The following is a 24,906-nucleotide window of genomic DNA, read 5'->3' as shown; positions in this document are numbered from 1 at the left end:
ATGCTCTCCAGGAAAAGCTACAATATCTACCATTAATTGCACAGTCAACTACAAAAGCAAAATCTAAGGTACACAAACATTTATATAGAAGCTATTTTTAGAAAATGCTCAAGCCATGAGTGTAGACAGCAAAAATTCTATATTGGGGATTAAAATCTACTTAAAATGCACTCACATTATTGGTAAAAATGAGTTGTTTCAACCATTCTGGAGAGATCACTCTGCGAGCATGAACTGAACCCTACTGATACACCTAGAAAGTACACTAAGATAGATCTGTGTACCATCCATTATCACAGTGTTGTTCCCAGCAAAGAGCTGAGGGGAACTGAAAATCCAACATGTAATTAGCTAGAAATGATACAGCTCCTCCAAACAATGAAACAGTATGACTCCATTAAAATGAAAACGTTTGTGTTAAGAGAAAAAAATGTAAAAAAAAAAAAAAAAAGTGCTAGAAGAAAATGCAGAACACTGAACTAGAATATTCATAAATTTCTTTTTCTTCAAAAAGATACATATGAATCTGTTAAGTTACTTCAGGGAATGGGTCAGGGAAAGGAGGCTCTTCATTTTATATTTTCTGTACTACTGGAATTTTCTAGTCATTTTCATCCGTTACTCATTCTTTTTTAAGGTGGTCAGCAATGATTTCTCGTGAAATTATAAACCATTTTCTCTTTCCTTACTTTTTAATTTTTAAAACCTAGTACTTGATACAATTTTTAAAATTATAATTTTGAAAGATTATAATTTTCTTTTTGGTACACGTTTTTATTTGAGATGGACACTAATGCCAGACAGACACACAAAGCAGGCTAAATCAAATTTTAAAAAAGATTACTTTTATACCTTCCCACTCTCACCAATATGTTTACATGATTTATTTGATAAAATTGCTAACAGTTGTAACAAATAATACCTCAGATGTATTCAAATGTTTCTTTTACACTTTTCTAGAACACGATGGGAAATGGTGGGAAATCTCCCACACAACAGAAAATGACAACTCCAGGAAAAAGCCTAGAGTGTTATTATTTTTATTTTAAAAATTAATGTGATAAAAACATGAAGTGTACATTAGATCTTTTTATTCCAGGCAATCAAGAGCTTATTTCCAATGCAATTATCTGAAAAATTTTCCCCTTAAACCAATTTCATCACCATTCTGAGTGCTACACGGAGGCTAAGTAAGTTTCTCACAGCCCTGCAGGTACAGGACATAGGGCCAGCCTTGAACCCCTGCAGGGTGCAAACCCAGGGGCGCCAAGTGCCAAGGGCTGAGCATCCCCCTCCTCCACGGAAAAATGTCTTCACCTTGCTGTGACTGTCGGGAACCTAAGGTATAAAAAGGCTAACTATGTATTGGAATTAAAACCAGCAAATTTACTACAGTAGTAATAATTTGGAGGACAGAATGGCATTATGGAAAATAAACTCGAGGAATTCAAAGTTTGGCTTGTACTCTTCACTGTACCAAACTAGTTGTATGACCCGAGAGAAACTGCTAAAGTCATTTTCTCAGTTTCATTTTCTCTATGATGAAAAGATGTAGATTTCTTCTAGTTCAATTTCCTTGGAGATTTAAGTTCTTTACTTTCACTATGAATTATTCAAAATATGAACACTACTGAGGGGTACTCAGCTAAGTGGATGGGCTATACTTAACAGTTCCTTCTGAATTTTTAAAAAAATCTATGACTAACAGGAAAAGATACTCTCAATTTGTAAAACACTATTTCAGGGTGCTACTTTGAAATTTTCCTATTTCTAAGGATAATTAAAACAGCCAGTTCTAAGCCATAGAATAAGCTCATAAGCAATGAAAAGTTTAATCACTGTAATGAATTTTGAACCCATTTGCATAAGGATTTAATCTGAACATCAAGCAAGAAATTTCTATGGCTATTTGCTTTTCATAAAGATCTCCTTAAGCTTCAGTGATAGTGATTATTCCTAAATTATTTGGGAAACTGATTAGTTTCACATAACAGAATTATCTTTAAGTGATTCATTTATTTCTCCCACCAATCCTTTGTTCAATTATCATATACTTCAGCTCTCGCTTTATTTGTATCTTGTTTTGGTACAGGGGACTGAACACAGGACATTCACACTGGGCTACAGCCTCAGCCTTTTCCTAATTTTTATTCTGAGATAAGGTCTCCCTAAATTGCCCAGCTGCACCTGAACTTGGGATCCTCCTGTCTCAACCTCCCAGAGCACAAGACTGCAGCAGTGTGCCACCAAGCCCAGCTGGATACTTCAGTTCTTACTCCTATGAAATTTAACCTTTTTAGGACCATCATGCACTGGAATCCCTGCCAACCGTACTTTGGATCAGATCTTAGCAGCTCTGAAGTACAAATACTAAAAAAAAATTTTTTTTTTTTTGCAAGTACAGAGAATTACTTAAAGCTTAAATTCGTTGCACTGAAACAAGTTTTTAGTGTACAAATTAACACTTTGAAAAGAAACAATTAACATGAATCTGTTTCCTAAAAAACGAAACACAAGTATTTTCAAGAAATGCTAAGAAAGGAGTTTGTTTTTAAGAGAAATGAATGGACAGATGTGATAGAGAATACTTTGTGTACAGTTTTGGAAATAGTAAAATACTTCATACTAATTACATTAAGCAAATACACTCAATTTTTCTTCTCTACAGAAATGAGGCTTAGGTAAAAAAAGAGGTCCTGCACTATACTGTGGCTTCTTTTCCTTGAGAAATATGGTCCCTTATGTGTTTACAAACTATGAAACAAATGACAAATTGTTCATTCCCAAAGGTCCCTGCCCCACATTCCTTATAAAACCCAAAGGACAACTATTTCTTCCTCATTTCTCTCTCATTGCCTTTGTAAAACTGTAACTACTCTGTAATTTCCTCCCTTTAAGTGAGAGTTGGAGGGGCCTCTTTGTAGATGGTTGGTAAATAATTTTAAGGGACAAGCTATGAGAAATATTACCGAAAAGTACTTAAGAAGGGGCCATACACAATTTCTTCCAAGCACATTAAATATTTTTAATGTTATCACAACTGAAGAACCTTTAAATACATATACTTCTATTACAGATTCACCAAGATCATTTTAAGTATAAAAAAATTAGTATCCTATTCACACTGAAAACAATTTATATTCAAGAATTTAAGTATTTTTTCTAAGAAAACAAATCAGGATCATTCTGTCATATAATAAACAATATGGAAAAAAAAATCCAAAAGCACAGTACCTTCAATTTCCTCTAGAGACATATTTCCTCAATAACCTGTCTTTTCCCTCTTCACATCTACTTGATCAAAAACACAATGTTCAGCAAAGAATAATTTTATCACAAGCATCATAAAGTAAAAGCATCTATCATCAAGTTTCTCTTTCATGAAATTTTTGAACTATTGGTCTTAAAAATCATCCCAACTACTAAAGTAGTAAGTTTAAGAAAATTATACATTAATTTTACTTTTCATCTCTTCGTCTAGAATTTCTTGTAGGACACATCAAAAAAAACCTTCCTCTGAAGTTACTGTAAATAAAACCATCTACAAATAACTGAAAAATATAAATAATGATTTAAAGAGACTAGGTCATTAAATAAATGCACTGAGCACAAAATTCAGATTTTTCTCCTGCTTGAAACTGAACCATCCATCAGTTCTTGTAAAAGGAATTCCATTCTCCTAATGAAATGTTTTTTAAAAAACCTAAAACAGGGCCGGGGATTTAGCACAGTGGTTCTGCTGCCTGCCTTGCAAGCGTAAGCACCTGAGTTTGATCCCAGGTACCAAAAAAACCCTAAACCATATATGCTAGAAAATATGATGAAAGAACTAGTGACTAAAAATACTGCTTCCTTGTCTTACATCAGTGCAACCATCTTTCATTTTGAAAAGAAAAAAATATCAATTTAATACACTTCTAGGCGAAATGTCAATGAATTTCATATATATTTCTTTCAGTAACAACTTGCCTTGAAGTATGGCAATTTAACTTAACTCTCAAACCATGACAGCAGCACCATAAGAAGAAACGCATTATCCATGTAGCACGATGCTGCTAATCTAACGAGTGTTCACTTTTTCAGTCCACTTTAGACTGATGCAACAGCAGTAAACCAGCTACATGCCACCACTCCCAGGACCCGACTCAGTGTCCTCGATTAAAACCAGTCATTTAGGGGAAACAGAAAGTACTGTGTTCTCTGACTAGGGTGCCCTGAAACATAATTCTTTAACTACAAAGAGCAAAAGGCATGAAAATAAAATTAAGCTCTAAATTTAGTGGTAAATAGAAACATTAAATGTTTTTAAAAGAATAGTGGCAGCAAACAGTGCTGCTACAGTAAAATCCCCTCCTCCTGTAACAGCAAAACCTCCAGAACATAAACACAAAGCTCGTTTCTGTAGGAGAAGCAGAAGTAACATCCCAAGAGCTACTCCGGAAACAAACCTCTAGGTCCCTCCACTCAACAGGTCCACGGAAGGCCTCAGACAGAAGCTACCCACTTTCTGTATTCTAAGGTTTAAAAAGGATCTTATGATATCGGCAAAGGGACTCTGCAGCAACTTCACATGGCAGATAAAAGAGTTGAACAGTGGGGGCTGGAAATAAATAAATTACCTACTTCCTGACTTCGAGCCTCGAAAATGGCAACTCTGAGCAAGCGATGCCTTATCACTCAAACCCTCACAGTGGCTCATCTCTAAGCGGACAAGAAGTCCGAAGACATCGCTCTGAACTTCGGGGGAAAGAAACGCAAACTTCTTTCACGGGCTGGGAAAAAGTAAACAAAACAAGCTTAACATTTCCGATGTTCAAGAGCTTACGTGAGAGGCCACACCGAAGTTCCGACAGCCCATCCTAAGTTCCAAGTAATTACAGCCCGGGCTCGGTCTCTGCCCACGCTGAGGCTCACACAAGAAAGGCGCGGACAGAAGGGGCTGAGGAAACTTGTTTACCGGAAAATGCGCAGAGAGAAACGAGGAAAACCTCCAAGCAAAGAGAAGGAAAGTAAGAGGGAGCTCTGATTTGGAAGGAGGACACAATTTCTGGATAGGGAGGGGGTTCAAAGCGTGAAAGCAACTCGGAGGCGCGGGGGTGCCAAGAAGCGGGGACCCGGGGTGCGGAGCCTCTCCCTGCCCGCCCACCCCTCACCCCGGCCCAGAGAAACTTGCGCTGCGGCCCCCAGCCCGGGCGGAAGTCGCGCGACCGGGCCCCCTCCCCGCGGACCCCCGTCCCACCGCTTCTCCGCCCCCCTCGGTCCCCCGGCCCCGGCCCAACTAAGTTCCGGGGCCCCCCCGCCCGCCGCGCGGCCTGCTCCGGACAACAGGTGGGCGGCGGAGCCGGGGCAGCTTCGGCAGGCCCAGCCCGACGCGCTCCGCGCCGCGGCTCCGGGCGCCAGCTCGGGCGGGAGGGAGCGCGCTCCCTTACCTCCGCCATGTTCGCCGTCCTGCCGGGTCACATCTCCGCGCCGGCCGCGGCTAGGTCACGGCCGGAACCCGGATGTGAGACTCGGCTACGGGACACGGTCGCCGCCGCCTCGGCGGGCACGCGCAGGAGCCGCCCGCGCACGCCGCCGCGCCCCGCCCCCTCGCGGCACCCTGGAGGGACGAGCGGCGGCGCGCGGCGGGCGGGGCCGGGCGGGCGGGCGCGCGCGCGGGCGGGGGGCGGCCGAGACAGAGCCCTGCAGACCTCCGCGCCGCCGCCCCCCATGCGTCAGCCCCGACCGCGCCGGGTCACACGGGCCCCGGGCGAGTCCCGCCGGACGGAGGCGCCGGCCGCCTTTCCAGCTCACCAGCTTTCTCACTTCTGAAAAGCCAGCAGCAACGTACTTGTGCATCGGCTGAATTTTTGCAGTTTTTAAATGTAAAATACTGACAAGCTGCTGTCCGCTACTTCAGTCCACGGCCGGGCGTCGAACCCACTCATTCGCCAAGCCGGAGATGCCCTCAGGTGCGGGCCGGCGGCTGCAGACCGCACCGCGAGGCCAATACCCACGATCGCCGGGCCAAGGGCTTCGAAGTTAACTACTTTCACTTCCTTTACCCGGGCGGTACTGGCTAATAAAGGCGGTATTAAAGCGGACACTATGTAATTTACTAAAGCAGGATTAATAAATCTGATTTCAAAGGACTTTTTTTTTTCAAATCTTCAAGGATTCTTCTTAATGGGGTTTCAAAAATAACTACCAAAATCAAACAGTTAAATGAGAATTACAGTTCCCTCAAAATAATGTGATGCCAGTGCTACCATATATTGCCTAAACGCATGTATGTGTATACATATATATTTTCAATTCACTTAGAATGCAATATGGAAGGCGCTACTTTCTTAAATTATCTGTATGCCCTTAAAGCTCTAGAGTCTATCAAGCACTTTCCTGTTTCCAAAGATTCAACATTAACCTGAAACTTATGTCCAATAATAATCTATGCATGAAAAAGCTGCATTGATAGGTACATGAAGTAGCTGCTAAGCGAAAGGACATTACCTGGTAAATTGACAGGAAAAGAGTCCACAGACAGTCTGTAAACCAATTAAACATAAACATCTGATGCACATTTTCTACTGAAAGAAAAGCAAAGGAAAGAAGAGAAAGGAAAACTTTAGGGTTCCCAAGTCTACAAACAAATTGTACCATTAACTGTACTGTACAGTATTTAAATTTATTTTTAAGAAAATATACAAAGTGGTTTTTTCCCCCAGGATTCCTTGAGTAAATAAAGTATTCACCACAGATAGATATACAGTTTCTAGGAGCTAGGCTGTTAATACTTTGGACTTGAAACAAAATGACCTTATAAAAATGCCAGTTCATATCCAAACAGTTGAATGCACTTGAGGAAGAGCTGAAGGCGAAGAACAATGGAGGTGTGGACCTATGGGGACACAGATCAAAGCTACAAAGGGCCAGCTGAAAGTGGGCATTTGGGTTTATACCACCGGGATCAAAGAGGGTGCTCCACTAAAATAGTCAAGGGTTAATGTATGAAGCTTAGCTGGCTGGAAAACTAAAGTGTTGCTAAACTACAAGGTGCAAGAATAACTTGCTTGCTTTCAGTCCATGGAATCTTTGATTCTTCAGTTAAATGACTAACAAATATCTCAACTGTGACAAAAAGCAGAGGCTCAAGATCCCTTAAGTACCTGGATGAATCCTGAAAGTCAGGAAAACTGAGTCCGAGTCATTTCTGAAAGGGTATTCTTTCTTACTGTTAAATGATTAAATTAAAGTTTATTAATTTTGTTTGGCAATGTTAACCTTAAATGGCTTTACTGTTTAGGGGAAAAAACTTCCTCTACATTGTTCCTTTTTTATACTCTAATACTGTAAGTCACAGGTAACACATTATTACAGGACTCAGTTCACTTCTGTCTCATTTTAACCTAGTGAGTTACTTATCTTTAAAAATTTTGGAGGCCACCTTAAGGAAAGCAGTCTTTTTTCAACTCTTTTGCTTATACTCTTCAGAATTGACCATTTAAGAAATAAGTATTCATTAGGTACAGAATCTTAGTGTTGAATGGGCACTTAGGTCAGTGCTTCTACTGCTGGGCTTTCTGCATGCTCAACACTTCCAATAACTCACTATAGCTCACAGAGACTGCTCTCTTCCAGAAAAGCTCAGATCCTTCTGTTTATTCAGCCAGCATCAACTCCGGGTCACTTTCATCCATTATTCCTAGTTCTTCAGCACTTTGGATTAATTCAACAGATATCTTCTTTGGATTCAAATGCAAAGTCAAGAATTTGGGTTAAAAAATTCATCTTTAAAGCATATTGATATAAGAAGAGATGAAAATTGGATACAATAGAGCCACAGACGTGAGAAAATTCACCCCTAACTGTACCTTTCAAAACCAGCACATTTTGTTTGTACTCATGTGATATCCAAAATGGCAGCTCTCTTAGAAGAGTGTAGTAAAATGTTTAAAGTGCAGTTAATTCCAACTTTATGTGAAGTCTATGGTTTATGCCCCAAAACAAAAATATCACTATAAATTCTAAATAAATGCCTTTTTAGATCTTATTCCCACACCAAATAGCCTCTTTATTTTTAGCAAATACTAACTGGCCACATGAAGCTACTTACAACTGCTATTATATTGGGAAATTTATTTTTAAGCAATTTACCGACTCCTACATTCAAAAGTTACTAAGCAATATTTCAGCAGCATCAGGAACATACACACACACTCATAAACACAGGAACCCTTCAGAATTATTTTGCTGTTAAAAGATGCACTTAGGGTCACAATTTTACCTCAACAAGTACCTTAAATAAGCTGCGTTTACATTTACATACATCTAAGAAATATAACCTTTTATTTGGTATCAACAACTGATTCAAATACAGGTCATGTATTTTTGGACACTATAAGGGCATGTTTATGCAACTCAAAAAGGTACCTCTCAAAATGCAACAAGAAAATCCTATAACAATTTCACTGTGGAGTTGCTTGCCTGAAACAGATGAATACAATATATCCAAAACCCTAAAAGCAAATTCTATATCTAATAATTTCCAGGTCCCATGAGTCCCTTTTGAGATGATTTTGTAAACTATTTACTAAAATTTTTCTTTAAAATTGACAGCCTGCATCACATCTTCGGAAATGAAGGGTAAAAATTAATGGCTAATTACAAATTTGCTTGAAAATGTCTAAATACAAAATCTCATTTTCTTAAATGACTTTTGAGATAAATTAAGTCTACCTTTAGTAAGCAAAATGCAGGCTGCAAAAGCAGAATTGCGTTACATCTGGATGCCCTACATCTATGCAACAGAAAGCATCACCTTTTTGTTAGTCTTTTATTATTAAAACCACCCTAAAACACTTTTCTAGCCTTCGGGTTCTTCAAATTACAATTTTATTTTTCTTTTCATGATCTCTACATAGTTTTACGGAGTGGCCAAATTTTATCAGGTTACAAAGTACGATGTTTGCAGTTCTTACACTGTTGTTATTTTCATCTCACCCCAGCTCTGGAAAGACTGGCCCGTGAGCAAGTCACACGTTCCTTGAGGGAGTCTGCATTTTCCCTCCCTTCATCGCCAAGTGCGCCCCTGCCTACCAGCATCACATCCGTCTTGTCTGCACTGAACCTCAACCAGTTGGTTCTTAACCACGTCCGAAACTCAGCCAGGCACTGGGAGAATCGAGCCACCACACCATCTGGATTAAAGGAGAGAAAGCCTCAGTAGCGACGAAACCGAACCCAACACGCTAGCTCGAGCTCACCACGCACCCCGTCTCGCATTTTTAAAAAGATGGCTGGGAATTGGGTCAAGGACCCAATTGTCCCACGACAATATCAGAAAAACATGAATGAACCCGGAGTCATGCAATTTGTAATCACTGGTTAAGAAATGAAAGCGATCCAAAAATTGGTGGCCGGATTTCACCCATCCTTGAAAAAGGTTTAGTCAACTCTGGGTCGCCTCAGCTAAGCGGCCTCAGTAGGCTGGCCTTGTAATTGCATAAGGGTTTCTGCAAAATCACAGTTTTAGTGGTGGAGGGGGCTAAAAACAAAAAAAACAAAAAAACCCCCCTGAAGCTCAGAGAGGGGCAGTGACTCGCCCAAGGTCACACAGCATGCGAGGACCAGAACGGGGTTCCAGGCCAGGACCGCTCCACTACAAGTTGAAAGAACAAGGCCACTCCAAGGGGAGCAGGCACGGCTGGGAGGACCTCGTCCCTCTCGGCGGGACCCTCCCATGGTCGCCCTCCCCTCCTCCACTCCCAAGGCAGATGCGGGTTGGTCCAGCATCCCGCAGTGCAGGCGAGAGCCTCCGGGCCGGGACACAACGCGGGGAAAGAGGTGGAGCCACAGGGGAGTGGTCACTTAGCCCCACCCCGACAGGATCGAGGGCCGACAGGAGAAAGGGGCGGAAGCGAAAGGCGCGAGGCGAACTCACTCCGCAGCGGACTCCCGGCGAGCCGCGGACGCCAGGCAGCCCCGCGCTGCCTCTGCCACCACCGCGAAGGGAGAAGGACGGAGGCCGGGAGGGGGTCGGCCGGCACGGGAGCTGCGCATGCGCTCTTGTAGGTCGGCGCGTCCTACGGACGCCCCGCCCCGGAAGTGCAGGGGCTTCCGGGCGGCGCTCCGGCGTGGGGGAGGGGACGCCGCCAAAGGGACAGAGGACGACTTGGGGCGCCCCACGCCCGCGCGGGAGGAGGAGGGGAGAGGGGAGGGGGCCGCCCCCACTTACAGCCGCTGCCGCCGCGCCCGCTGCCGCCCGCGCTAGTGCCGCCACCGCCTGAAGACGCCCCATCCATCCGCCTGCAGCCGGAGACTCGCCGCCTGGGAGGGGCGTGGGCCCCGCCGCCCGCCTCCGCCTCCTCCGCCTCCTCCGCCTCCTCCGCCTCCTCCTCCGAGGCGGTGTCCGGAGCTTCCTCCCCTCCGCCAACCCTCTGCCCTCCCCTCCGCCTCCGCCCTCCCCTCGGCCCCCCGCCGCCAGCCAACCGCGCGGCCGCTTGTTGCCCAGGCCGCCATCTCCATGGCGCCCGCCACGCTCTCTGAGCCCGGCCCGCGGCGCCGGCGGTTGGGTGCGGGGACTGTGGGCGCGGCCGGGAACGGGTGGACCTTCAGAGCCCCAGCCGGCCACAACCATGTCCGGCTCTCCGAGCAGCATCCGCAAGTCTCCGAGCCACTTGTAAGTTCCGGCCCTGGCACCGGGGCCGGTTCGCGGGGGGGCCGCGGTAGCCCCAAGGGCCCAACCCAGATCCGGACAGGGTGACTCGGCGGCATCGGGGCGCGCTCTGCAGCTCCCGGGCGCTGTGACTGCTGCGCCTGCTCTCTGAAGATCTGCTTTGTTTAGGATCTCCCTTCTTCCTAGCACTGCTGGATTTTCTTGTGTGTTTTCCAGTCTGCAGTCGTCCCTCAAATTCATGCCTCCCTGTGTCCAGATGCTCAGGCGCCTCCGCTAGGTGCCGCCAGACCGAACTCTACAGTGCTCGGTTCTGCCGGACTTTTGTGCCATTCCCATACTATCCTATCATCTTCCGCCTACAACATTCTGCAGCGCTGCAGCAGATGGACCAGACTGGAGGGGAGCGCGCAGCAGTGCCGACTTGTCTCACTACTTGAAATGGTCCCCATGAAAGCAGCCCAGTTCATTCTGCCCTCCATAATAACACATCACTTTTGTCCTTTCTTCTCCAACCTCCAGTTAGTTCACTTCATCTTTTATCAACAGAACTCGTTGAAAGTTCTTGGGAAAGAACCTTGTATTTGCCCTTAAATATGATAGGGAGACTCTTGTCCATCGTACCACTTCACCAAAGACGCTTATGAATTCATTAAGAGTCATCCAGCTAAATGCAGTAGACAGCCTTACGTGTCTCAACTGGCCCATGAGCAGCTTTGATCCCTTCTTGAGTTTTGAGATCTTTAGTTCTTTCTGGGACACCACCCTGCCCTAGATCTTCCCTTGGTTAATGGCTACTTCTTTTAAAAGTCTTACTCATTTCTCCTGTAATAAATATTGCAGTGTCAGTGGCATCGTTCCTTAAACTTGTTCTTTTCGCTACATCTTTATCCCTTTGAAAATTGCCTATGCCTATACTGATGATTCACAAGTTTGTAGCTCTAGCTAAGACCTCTCCAAGTAAATAGACTTTAAAAAATCTGCATGTGGAAGTTAATAGACATCTCAAAATTTACACCCAAAAGTAAATTTAACTCCCCCTGTTTTTCAGTTTGGTCTTTCCCATTTCAGGAAGTGGCATATTTTACTCTTTCAATTAGGAAGGAAAAAAATGAAACCCTGGAGTTACCTTTAACTTCTCTCATATTCCCACACAATCAGCACTTCCTACCTGCAAAATAAATCCAGACTATGTACCACTCATAAGTAAATCACTGTTATTGTGTTAGCTGTCTGAATAGTCTCTTTGCTAACACAGTAATGTGTGGCTTTTCTGCTTAAAACCTTACTCAAGTTTTTATTTCTGCAGAGTAAATGTTCATGTTCTTATGGGGCTCCACAGGATCTGGCTTTGAACTCTTCCTCTTGGGTGGTTACACTCCAGATCAGTTCCACAGGACATCATCCTCACAATATTTCCATTTCTGTGCCTGTGCTGATTTTTTTTGGAATATTGTGGCCCCAGATCATCTTGTGACTCATTTATTCCAGATGCCACCATACATAAAATAATGCTTTTCCTCCTAGCCTTTCAATCCCTTACCCTTGCTTCATTTTATTCTCTAAAGGTATATTATATAGAGGGTTATTAAGCTGTCTGCAGCTAAGGAATTGTTATAGTGTGTATATCAAAAATATTCCCCAGAAGTCTCACATGTTCAGAAGTGGGGCTTTTGGAAGATTACTGGATTATGGGAGTACTAATTTTATTGGTAGATAAACCTCTTTATGAGTTCATTGCAGAATGTGCTGTTGAGAGGTGGGGCCAGGTTGGAAGAGGTGAGCCACTGAGGGTGCAGTGCTGTCCCTGACTCCTCTCTGCTTCCCGACTTAGATGAGTTGAGCAACTTTCCTCTACTAGCCCTGTCCACCACCATTTGTTCATTGGAGGCAGCCATCTATGGACTGAACCCTCTGAAACCATGAGCCAAATAAACCTCTCACCTTCTTAGTTACTTTCTCATCACAGAGACACAATACCCAATACTCTTAGCTTAACAAAAAAGGTTTATTTTGACTCACAGTTTGTAGAAGTTTCATTTCATAGTCACCTGGCTCCAAGGCAGGGCAGTATGGCAGAGGAGCATTGCCAAAGAGAAACAGTCCATGGCAAGGTTGCAAAAAGCAGAACAGAGATCAAGGGAGCATGGAGGAAGATAAATCCTCCTAGGCTACACCCCCAGTGACCCACCTCCAACCAGGCAGGCTTCGCCTCATCAGTGGACTAATCCACTGACAAGTATTATACCCTTGTGATCCAGTCACCTCCCCGAACCCCCACTTGAGTGCACGAGGCTCTGCAGGGATGTTGAGATATAAACCACAACACCCCCTTTAAAGAAGCAGGTGTCGGGTATTTTATCTCAGTGATGGGAAAGTGACTAATACAGGAATGGTACTCATTGAGAGCGAAGATTTTTGTTTTGTTCCTGCAATGTCCTCTTTTGCCTAGAATGAAGAACATCCTCAATAAATAGTTGTTGATTGAGCAAAGGAATGTATGAAAATGTTACCTTAGCTTTCCCATTGCTTGACACAGTTCCCAACACTCATAACTTGAGGAGACATTTGATTTGTCTCACGTTTTAAGGGAATTTGTTCATGATATACTGGCTCCAAGGCAGAAGCATCACGGTGGAAGGGCCTGGTGGAGCAAAGCTCCTTAGTTCATGACAGCCAGGAAGCCAAGCAGGGAACAACCATGACCCACCTGGACAGACCCAGAAGTGTGCTCCACCAACACCACCCACCTCCCTCCGCACAGATCCTAGTCACACAACCAAGCTTATACTGGCACAGTTGTGCTTCAGAATTTTGTTTTCACTTCTAGGTATGGAAATCTCAAAGTGAAATTAAGGTGAATTCGTGTAAATTAATACAAAAATCATACAACTTTCATAGTACCTGAAGGCATTAGAAAAAATTGCTTGGAATTTTTTTTATTTCTTGAAATAGGATTTCACTATGTAGTTCAGGCTGGCCTTGAACTCACTGTGTGGTTCAGGCTGGCCTCAAACTCCGGGCAATCCTCTTGCCTCAGCCTCCTGAGTGCTGTGATTATAGGTGTGCACCACCACACCGGGTTTCCCTTGGAGTTACTTAATGACAAACTTATAATAGTTTAATGAAAGGAAAGCATGTGACTGGGGAAGTAGTGTAACCTTTGTTTTTTTGAGAAATCCATTCCATGTTATCTAACAAAAACAAAGTGTTGGCTATTGTGGTTTTCCTCATAGCCTACCCAGTGTTCTCCAGGGTGTACTTTTATCTTACTTTTTCTTTTCTTTTTGGCCAAGCTCGGTCTGCAGAGCCAGTTTTTCCCTCAGTCTTCACTTTTACTTTTCAAATAAACTTTGTCAACATTTTAAAAAAGCAAAAGAAAGCAAAGCACCAAAGACATTGAAATGCACAACTTGGTGACTTGACCTAATATCATTTCTACTCTTCTTACGTTGGAGTTTTGGTTTTTTTTGTACTGGGGATCGAACTCGGGTCCTTGTGCTTTTGAGACAGGTGGCATAACCACTGAGCTAAATCCCTGGCCCTCCTTGTGAGTTTTAAACCAGATCTTGTAAAGGATCTCTCAAAGCATTTATCCATTTTCTGTCTTCTCACTTAAATTTTTCATGTGTTAGATCCTTCCCTTGGGCTTAACAACAGTGGCTAAATATCCCATTGTGGTAGACACAACCACTGGCTCTTTGTTCAACCCTTTCATTCCATTTCTTTGCACATTTCCTTTATCCTAATTCCTCACTTCCGTACGTCATTTTAATTCTTCCTTCAAGTTTTCATGTTTGTATCAGCCACTTGTTCTTGTCTTTTATTCACTTGTTCTATTAGAGGCCTCAGCATATTAAGTAAAATTATTTTAAATTCTTGGTCTCATAATTCCAAAACTTCTGCCATATCTGAGTCTGGTTCTGATGCTTGCTTTGTCTCCTCACGTTGTTTTTTGCCTTTTGATGCACCTTAGAAATTTTGAGTGAAAGCAGCACATATTGTATGCGATAATAAAAACCAAGATTAATTGACCTTCAGCATGAGTTTTTATGTTTGTGTGGCTGTGAATTTGGGTCTTGTTTCCTGTTTTCTTAAGTGTTTGAAGGTTCAGTTTTCTCTAGTGTCCTTATTTTGTCTCCCATGTTTTAGGTTCCCCTAGATAACCTTTTCCTGCTGGGTTTCGTTTTGACGTTTTCATACATGCATATAACATACTTTGATCAGGCCTTCCCACCATGATCCACCTTTACATTCTCTTCCCCCTCTCCCTGATTCCCTTCCTTTTCTATCATAGTCTTCTTTTCCCTCCTTAGATTCCACTTACTAGGCAAAACATGTACTTATCTTTCTGAGTCTGGCTTATTTCACATAACAGGATGGTCTCTCTCCAGTTTCATCTAATTTTCCTGCAAATGTTCTTTATTGCTGAATAATGTTCCATTGTGTATATCTACCATATATCCTTTACTCATTCATCTCTTGACAGGCAACACGGGGTGATTCCATATCAGGGCTATTGTGAATTGCCCTGTAATAAATATGCACATGCTCATACAGGGCTGCTTTTGAAATAGAGCCTTGCAGATCTTTCAGTTGTAGTCCTGTTACGCAGGAGCACTGTGCGGGGAGGGCAGGTACTCTGTCGTCTGTTATGACGTCTTAGCTTTTAGTGGCCCTTCTCCCTTCACAGTTACTTCTGGGCATTTTTTTTTTCCCTAAGGTGGAACAAGATGACTAATTGGAGCCGGAGTTGGGTTTATCCTTTCCCTGTGACAGGTTCCAGTGAAACCCAAGTTGACAGTAAAATCATTCTCCTTGAGGACTGTTAAGGAAAACAGTTTGTTCTGGGTATATCTTAGAATGGTTTCTTCCCACCCATCTCTGAAACCCCAAGGGAACTTTTCTTTGACCTTCATGCTGAAATCCGTGGGCTCATGGAGGTGCAGATGAGAGAACAGGGCCCTCCCTGACGCTGGGCCCTCAGGAGATTTGTCTCTGAAGCGAGTCTGCACTTAGTTAGTGTTCAGCAGCCGCTTTAGTGCCCTTTAAGTTTCCTACTACTTGCTGGCCCCAGCGGCGAGTTTTGCCTCCTCTAAGCTGTGACTCTTTTTACTGCCTTCAATTTGCAAGGTGACTTTTGCCCTTTGACCTCTACCCAGATCTGAGAAGCGTTGCTGGTTTTGTTTATTCACCCTTTTTCTTTTCATGATGACAGGAACCAAGACCTCCTTTCAAGGTCTGTATTGGACTGGAAATCAGAAGAATGTCCACTCTTTAACTTTTGAGATCCTTCATCGCCAATATTTAGAAACTACTCAAAGGTCTATAGTAACCTAAAGGTTTCAAGTCACCAGATTCACTTTCCTATCCCTGTGAAGCCCTTGGCAGTGTTTATTCCCATTCTCAAGAATTTTCTTAATTTCCTTTACCCTAAACTTTACCGTTCACTTTTTACTTGTCTACATACCTGTCTGATTCCTCTTCCTTTCTGCCTCCAGTTTCTCTCCTTGGCCATATTACCTTTACTTTTTTTCTTTAAATTTTTATTTTACTCATTTTTTTAATCTCATTGTGCTTTAGAAGTAAAATGCAATTGTCACCCTAACTTTGTTAGATAAATGATATTATTAACCTCACTTTCCATCAAAGGAAAGAAACAGATTAAGAAACTCACCCAAGAGCACATAGCCTATGAGCTACTAGATGAGTTTGGGCATTTCAGTTCACCTTTTTTGAGTTTAAGTTTCCTCACTTGTAAAACCTGGCTCTTCTCCATCTCATAGGTTACAATAAAACTTGAATTAGAAAATATATTACTTATTTGAAATTTAAAGTGTCATTGTTATTAAAAATCACCAAATTCTATTAATTCTGTATCTATTGTTTAAGGGTACCAAGTTGACTGTTACCGAGGAAAGAGTTTGTTCATGCCCACTGATTACAGACCTGAGGCAGGTGTGGCAGCACATGGTATATGGTTGGAGGCACACAGGGAGACCCACGTCAGAAAGGAAAGGGAGCCAGGGGACCCTGGGCACCAGTCAGCAGCACGGTTAGGGGTTTAGTTTGAATAATCCCAGCAGGATCACCTTCCCTGGGGTGATGGCAAGCAGGTGAGGGCCCTCTGGGGATCGACAAAAGGAGGTGGCTGGGGTTTTGGACTTGAACCAGTTAGCTTGCCTGTGGAAGGTGTGCTTGCAGGCCAGGGTGGTCTTTCACTGTGTTCTAGTCCCTCCAGAGCCAGCAAGGCCCAAATGTCAAATTGTCAAACTACGGAATATGAAAGATGTCCTTAGTACTTGTGTGTTTGCCACACCAGAGTCGATCTTGATTACTTCTCACCTGGGCTGTTGCTACAGTGTCTTCACTAATGGTTGTCCCCACTCTGCTATGTTCCACCAGGGTTTTCTGAAGCATAGCTTTGGGGGATTTTTTTTGGTACAGAGGATTGAACTCAGGACCTTGCACTTGTGAGGCAGGTGGTGGCACCTCTGAGCTAAATCCCTGCCTTTTTTTATTTGTTTTTTTGAGACAGGGTCTCCCTATGTAGTTCAGGCTGGCCTCGAACTCAGAGATCCTTCTGCCTCAGCCTCCCGAGTGCTGGTGTGCACCACCACACCCGGCTGAAGCATAGCTTTGATCATTTTACTTTTCCCTGAGAAAGTAAAGGCAGTCCCAAAACTTACCCTTATATTTTTTTATACCTTAATTTTGTTTTTCTTTGTGCATCTAATTGTTTCTTGTAGAATTCCCTTTATATACCTTGTGCTCTTCTGCCTGTGCTCAGGTGGATTTTTTTTATCCTCTCCACTGACCCTGTTCTTTCATCTCCACTAATTCCATTAACGTTTATTCAGTTTGTGACAAACGCAGCCTGTTAAACATATAGCTATAGCTGTGAAGATTAAAGAATGTTTTTAGTTGGATATAATGATTTGGGGAGTGTTTTTCTTTCAGCAAATACTGAGCAGGTACTGTACATGAGGTACTATATTAGCTTTAGAGATACAGCAGGAAATAAAACACTCCCAAATCCCTACCCTCATGTAGCATAGTCTAAGAAAGGGCTAATTCACTCTTGTGAATTAGGGAAAAGATAAACTGTTAGTGAGGAATGCTAAGGAGAAAAAGCAAAAGGATATAAATGATGAGGAATGTTGGACACTATGTAGGGGAGCAGGGAACCCACACAGAAAGGGTGGCTGTCCGTGAAGACCTGAAGAAAACAGAGCTGGTGAGCATGTAGGCATGGGAATGCTCATTTCAGGCATGTGTAAGTGCATGTGAAATGTGCCTAGTATGATATCAAGGTGGCAGCGTGGTTGGAGCAGGGTAAACGGGAGGGATGCGTCAATCAGAAGCCTAACTGGATGCATATAGGTCACAGTGGTGGCAAACCTATGGCCCATGAGCCACCACGGGCTGTTTGTTATTGCTGAAAGCTCTAAAAGGTTCACCATCACCGACTCAGGATTTTTCAGGTCATAGTAGTACTTGGGGGTTTTCTTTTGAATGAGCTGGGAAATGACGGGCTTGGAGGAGCAATGTGATCTTACACTTTAAAAAGCTACTGAGGTTGCTGTATGGATGACAGACTTCCGGGAACCACGGTTAAGCGGAGAGAGTTCAAAGGCCAGCGCAATAATCCAGGAGCAGGGTAATGACAACAAGGGTGTTGAAAAATGAATGGAGTCTAGATATATTTTAGAAGTCTTTTCACTCACCAACTGGAGGAATAGTGTCCTTTAACAAAAATGAGAAGGATCCCAAGAGAAGTAGGTTTGCGTGGCTAGGTGATGTAGTTAGTGGTAGTGGAGGTAGTGGTCAATGTCAGGAGCTTGGTTTTGGATATGTGTAGTTTCAGTTAAACTTGCCAAGTAGGCTGGTGGGTATATGGGCTCAGGGTTTAGCAGAAAGGTCCAGTTAGAGTCATTTTCACTGAGATTGAATTTAAGTCATAGCATTGAATGAGTTTATTAGGATATAAGTATAGATAGAAAAGTCCAATGAGTAATACACAGCCTATTGGCCAGAACCGCCATCTTCTAATAATTCACCAAAATGATAATCCCAAAGGAAAGAGAAGAGGAATCCAGCATATGGTCTCTCTTTTAGAAAACATGGTGTTCCTCCTTTGGCCACAATATGCAGATCTACATAAAAGATGATGTAGTCATCAAGGGAATGGGTACTATTCAAAAAAGAATGCTACACAAATATTACCATGGCAAAACTGCAAGCATCTACAGTGTTACCCGGCATGTCTTTGGCATTGTTGTAAACAAAAGATGGAAGCCAAAAAGAAAGGCACCTGGGTTCAACTGATGCAGCAGCCTGCCTGCCCGTGGAGGTATGCTGTGAGGACCAATGGGAAGGAGCCTGAGCTGCTGAAAGCCACTTCCTAGGAATTCATGGTTAAACTGAGGACATAGCGCTGCTTTTCAGTGCCAGTTAACAGCTAAAGTGTTCTAGATTCTGGGTTCAATGCCCAGTACTGCTTAAAGATGAAAAAGATCCCCCGAATTAAGGGTGGTTATCTTAGTTGAGTAGGACTGTGGTAGCCTTCCCCCAGCGAAATTCTTCCAGCAGATTCTCATTGTACCCAGTTAGTTGTGTCATGTCTTTCATCTTCAGGTTCAGTGTTTTTCTTGCTATAAGATATAAGGTGACTAATTGTGCTACAGATGTATACCCAATTGGTTAGAAACAAATGTTTATGAAATGTTTATGTTATCTTGGAGATAGTCACTCGAAATCACAATGGGAAAAAAAGATATAAAAACGTAAGTGGAAGGCAATCTGTTGCATTATAGTTATGCTAGGAAGAGTTTAGCACTTGGAAACAGTATAAACAGCTAGATTTCAAGGATTGAGAATTTACTTTTGAAGCACTCAAATTGTTTAAAGCAAAATAAAAAAAAAGAGAACTCTACAGAAAAAGCAGATGGGAAACCAAGTAAAAGGAGTGTCTTGCAATAAGATTAAAAAAAATAAATAAAATGTCATCAGGCAGGGTGGTGCACTCCTATAATCCCAGCTTCTCTGGAGGCTGAGACAGGAGGATCACAAATTCAAGAACAGCCTGGGCAATTTAGCAAGTGCTTGTCTTAAAATTTTTTAAAAAGGGGGTTGGAAATGTAGTTTATTGGGGGTTGGGAATATATCCTAGCATGTGTGGGTTCCTCGATTCAATCTCAGTACCAAAGAGGGGAAAAAAGGTAAAAGAGAAATGAACATCTGGATCAAATGCTGCTAAGTAAGATGAGAACATTGAAATGATCATTAGATTAGTAGTGATGAACTGACTGGACCTTGATAATAGTCCTTTGTGGAATAAAAGAGTAAAACCTAATGAGAATAGGTTCAAGAGAGTATATATATTTATATTCTCTGTACATACACATATAGATACTGGGAACATAACTATAGACAGATTTTTCCAATGAATTGTTATAATTAATGAAAAATTGATAGAAAAATAGATGAAGTTAAGAGAAGTATTTTCTTTAAGAGAAATAATAGCATATTTACACACTGAAGCAAATGATCTGATAGAGAAAAAATTTTATGCATGAGAGAATTGCTAGAGAAATGTTTTTGAATAAGCAAAAAAAAAATCTAGTGCACTTGTAGAAAGTTAACCTTGATAATTCATATAGAGTAATAGCAAAGAAATAGAGAACAGAGACACAGGCAGGTGCATAGCTGTGACAGGTGGAGGATGTAGAGGTTACTTGATTTATTCAGTTTTCTCATTTAATCAGCTAGAACTAAAAATTATTTTCAGAGAGGAAGTGGTGTTATTCAAGAGCAGAGAATGTATAAAGTAGTAAAGACTGAAACAAGAACAGAGTTTTGGCACAGTGAGGACCCAGATTAAGTGAGTGATGCATGAAGTAAGACCTGTCATCGTGGTTAGTGTTGGTTTCTTTCCTTAAGCTTCTTAAGTTTAAAGTAGCTGCATAGGTTGAGTCTAAATACAGTTTGTTAATAGAAAATTTAGAGAGTAGTAAGATCAGTATATCAGGAAACGATTACCATTGACATTATCCTTCGTCATCCCTGGAGGAAGGAGCATCCACTTTGCATAGGATCACAGGGAAGGAGTACTGAGGTCTCTGATGAGTCAGCAGGATTTGGGGATACACTGTGGACAAGAACTTTTCTTATGGCTTCTGCGGGAAAGAATGGGTAAGGCAGAACAAGCAGGTTTAGGATTGGCTATGTTGAAGAATTTCAGTGGGTTCTGGGGCACAGGGGCTATTTGTTGGTCTAGCACTTGGGTGTGGAGTTATTAGGGCAGGTGTTGTGGCCCAGACTGTGAGCATTCCCTAGGGAGGTGGTTTGGAGTGTGGACTCTGGATTGATTAGTTTGAATTTGGAAAGTGCGCTCCTAGGAGGAGGAGGACTAGAGGTGGGTACAAAAGAGATGGGAAGGCAGGGAAGGATGACTTAGGCATGTTATTGTCCGGTTGCCCAGAACAAGGTTTGTCCAACCTATGCAGGTGAGGCCTATGATAAAGGTTCACTATTACAGAAGTTAGGAACATGGTTAATGTACAGATGCAGGCTCAAAGTAAGAGAATAATTGGAATTAACCATTGTCTTAGTTACTTTTCTCTCATTGCCGAGATAAAACACCCAACACCCAAAGTTAGAGAAGGACAAGTTTATTGTAGCTCACAGGTTGTGGAGGTTTCAGTCCGTAATCAGCTGGCTCCAAGCCAGAGTAGCATGGTAGAAGGGCATCACATAACAGAAACAGTTTATGGCAGGCAGAAGACAGCTCAGCAGTTAAGTGGCAAGCAACAAGCAATGACCCTCTTTCTGTCCCTTATCTTACCTCCAGAGTGGGGCACCCTTAATTCTACCCAGAATCAGTGGACTAACTTAGTAATCACATACCCTTTATCCCAACATCACACACTCTAGATCCAGCCACCTTTGAAAAACCCTACCTATGACCACATGAGGCTTTGAGGGGACATCTAAACACAAGCCATAACAACCATGGTTTTGGTTTTGCCAGAAAATACACTGAAAAGAAGGGAAGAGGGTGTGAGAATATAAGTAATGCATGATTATAACAACTATCAATTATAATAACCTTAAGATCAAGAGAGAAGAGATAGCAAGGGACACAGATAAGGGATTAAAATGTGTTAGAACCAAAGGCTTAAAGGTCATTAGAATGGAAGGATAATTGATGTTGGAGTTTAAGAATGTAGAAGGTGAAAAATTGGAAGTGATCATTGATCTTTCTAAAGACAGGTTCAAGTGTATGACTGTGGCTAAAGTAGCAAGTCAGGTAAGTTCATTTATGTAAGAAGATTTCAAAGAGCTAAGAGTCCCAGGTGGTAGATCGATTACCTTCATGGATTTTGAAATATCCAATAATTGTGCTCTGTGTAATATTGACAAAGCCAGAGATCCAGGATATAAAATCTTCAGGAGTTGGGAGAAGGGATGTGGTAATGATGGTAAACTGACATTAGGAAGTGAATATATAGGGCTTATTAGGGAGCATTCCTATTACTGGGGCATCAAACCCAAATTCCACATCTTAAAGGAAGAGAGGCATAATTTGGCTCAGGGGTTCAGGGCATTTAGTCCATGATAGGCTGGCTCCAAGTCAAGAACATTATGGCAGAATGGCCTGATAGAGCAAAGCTCTACCAAGGATCAGCACAGGAACAGTGCAAGAGACAAAGGGGTCAAGGGCCATATATAATACCCAAACTCACATCATCATAACACACCCAGAAGTGTGCTTTACTAATAATTCCCTGGGTGTTCTTTAACTCCGTCAAACTGACATATCATAATTAATGTTCACAATCCACTCATGCCAACTTGACAACCAGTCATATCTTAAACAATACTTAATCACCAAATAAAGATAACAGTAAGTTCATAATCCTGGCTGACATGATATATTATTCTATGCACAATCAGAATACCACTAATTCTCTCCCTAACATCTGATTAGTAGGAGCATTTTCAAAGGCCCAAGTCAAAGTCTTTTCTGAGAATCAAGGCAAACTTTTAGCTATGAATCTCTGCAAAAATGAAAAACAAGTTACATAATCCTAAGGTATAATGGTACACAGTAAATATTTCCACTCAAAATGGAGAATTAGGGGACGAAAAAGAATCAGACCAAAAGAAGACCAAAAGCCAGTAAAGAAAATATTAAATTCTGTAGTTCCATGTCCAAACTCCGGGGCACATGGTGGTAAGATTTGAGTTCTAGAGGGTGTGGGTGGTACCAGGCCAATGGCCTCTCTCTTAGTTTGACAGCACTCACAGCCTGCAGTTTACCTTAGCAAATGTTCCACATCTCTGGCATCCAAACTTCCTGGGGTCTCCACTGCACCTTTGGCTTCATTCTCACAGCTTCATACATGGCCCTCTCAGGGGCTCCTTGCCTGGCATCCCAGGCCTTCCTTTAAAATCTGGGTGAAATACTCCCTAATCCCACAATTCTTGCATTCTGTATGCTGTATGATAAAACCAGCATTATATGGATAACATGAAGGTATGCTGTCAGTGCAAGCAGTAGCCAGGCCCCATTGGACCATTACTGCAACATCCTCTAAGAAACTAGATGGCTGAGCACAGTGAAATATATTGTGGAAACCAATTCTCTAGGCGGTCTTTTCAAGTAGAGGACTAAAGGGCTCCCTTTGCAAATGAAATGTTGATAATTTTACATCCTTAAGCAAGTGAGTGAGGTCTTAATGGTTTCTGAGATGCCCTCAAGGCATCATTCTTTTTGTCCCTGCACAAAGTACTTGGTTTCTTTTAAATGGTGCTCATCTCTCTAGCAACCATACTTCCATTGACCCCAACTTTGCACATGATTCCTTTGGGTACTTTAAGTTTTTCAAATTTTTCTGCTCTGCTTTGTGCCTCAGATTTTCACTATAAATCTGACTAAAAGCAGCCAGCAGTACCCAGGCCACAGTGACAATGTTGAGCTGTTTTCACATTTCTTCCACCAGATCAATCAGTCCTCTACCTTTAATGTCAGTCTCCTGCAGAGTCTCAGGACATGGTCAAATGTCAAAACTTTTCTCCCAGAATGTAATACACAGGGCCTTTAATCCAGTTGCTGATTAAGTTTTTGTTCCCAAAGGAAACCTTGTGAGTCTGGTCTTTATATCCATATTCCTATCAGTATTCTGGTTTCTGAGCTTTGACCAGAGTCACCCCAGGCTGTTTTTATTACAGAATTGTAAGCTTCTCTAGGCCACATCCCCCAAACCTTTCTAAATTCCTCCTGCAAACCAATCGAAAGGTCAGACACAGTTATGGCAACCACCCCACTCCTGGTACCAACTTTCTGTATTAGTCAGGTTTCCCATTACTGGAAGAAAATACCCAACATCCACAACTTAAAGGAGGAGAGGGTTAATTTGGCTTATGATTTCAGGGGATTCAGTCTATGGTTAGCTATCTCTGAGTCAGGAACGTCACGGTAGAAATGCATGGTAGAACATAGCTGCTCATTTCATCATAGCTGGAAATCAGAGCAGGTAAACAGTGGTAGGGAGGAATGGGCCAGGGATTATTATAGTACCTAAGGTCACACTTCCATGACCCACCCAAACATACCCAAAAGTGTGGTTTAACAGCCTCCTGGGTATTTCTTAATCCAGTCAAGATGATGTGTCATGATTAATGGTCACACATGGCTGATAAAACTATAGATTTTGCTAAATTTTCTCAGAGACTATATAGTGAAAGAACAGATAACTGCAATCTGACCCTAGGTATAATTTGCAAAGAAGGATTCTAAGAACAGAAACAAAATGACAGGATTGAATTTTATAAAGATAGTAGGGCATAAGGTCAGGAGAAGCAAAAGAGTTGAAGGTAATGGCAAAAGAGTGATTCAACTGATAAATTGTAGATTCTATTAACTAGAGAAAAGCAAGTCTAAAAGGTTAGTTGGTAAAAAATGGAAAGGTCTGATGATTAGCACAGAAACCATTTTGAAAAGTCAATTTTAAGGAAAATAATCAACTTTCAGATGCTACAAAGATGAGTAGTGAAAAGAATACCTTGGATTCAACAATTTGAAGGGATGGATGACTTTTAATGGAAGTAGATCCTATGCAGTAGAAGTGTGTAGAACTAGATTGTATTGAATCATGGAGCAAATAAGAGCTATAAAGAAGTAGACAGGACTGGAGTGTAGTTGAATGATAGGGCCCTTGCCTAGCATGTGTGCAGCCCTATGTTAGATC

At 42.3% G+C, this 24,906-nt stretch overlaps 2 protein-coding genes across 26 annotated transcripts in view; one reads left to right on the top strand and one right to left on the bottom strand.

Moving 5' to 3' along the window:
• Window positions 1-10,342, bottom strand: part of Mier1 (MIER1 transcriptional regulator) — a 57,274-nt gene extending 46,932 nt beyond the window's left edge. For 3 of the 21 annotated variants that reach the window (XM_013070969.3, XM_013070971.3, XM_013070973.3), the window contains exons 1-3: window positions 9,920-10,048; window positions 9,076-9,176; window positions 6,490-6,566 (exon numbers count right to left, since the gene is read on the bottom strand). In XM_013070969.3, coding sequence (XP_012926423.1) covers window positions 6,490-6,560 — 71 coding nt within the window. In that variant the 5' untranslated portion in view covers window positions 6,561-6,566; window positions 9,076-9,176; window positions 9,920-10,048. Of the gene's footprint in view, window positions 1-3,234; window positions 4,593-4,825; window positions 5,142-5,429; window positions 5,579-6,489; window positions 6,567-9,075; window positions 9,177-9,919; window positions 10,065-10,213 lie in introns of those variants that run through there. The other 18 variants (XM_021255569.2, XM_004841483.4, XM_021255571.2 and 15 more) reach the window with 13 other exon arrangements.
• Dnai4 (dynein axonemal intermediate chain 4) overlaps window positions 10,336-24,906 on the top strand; it is an 80,867-nt gene continuing 66,296 nt past the window's right edge. For 4 of the 5 annotated variants that reach the window (XR_015451911.1, XM_004841493.4, XM_004841494.4 and 1 more), the window contains exon 1: window positions 10,491-10,657. Coding sequence is in view for 4 of the 5 variants with exons in the window: in XM_004841493.4 (XP_004841550.2) it covers window positions 10,614-10,657 (44 nt within the window). In the remaining variant the exon portion in view is untranslated. Of the gene's footprint in view, window positions 10,658-24,906 lie in introns of all 5 variants that reach the window. The other variant, XM_087212889.1, reaches the window with a different exon arrangement.

The sequence above is a fragment of the Heterocephalus glaber genome, unplaced genomic scaffold (genome assembly GCF_053883595.1).
Source record: "Heterocephalus glaber isolate CG9 unplaced genomic scaffold, H.glaber_assembly_v1.0 deba00001442, whole genome shotgun sequence".
In the NCBI taxonomy this organism is placed as follows: Eukaryota; Metazoa; Chordata; class Mammalia; order Rodentia; family Bathyergidae; genus Heterocephalus; species Heterocephalus glaber.
Note: the sequence above shows the minus strand (reverse complement) of the source record. Positions and strands in the feature narration are given on the sequence as shown.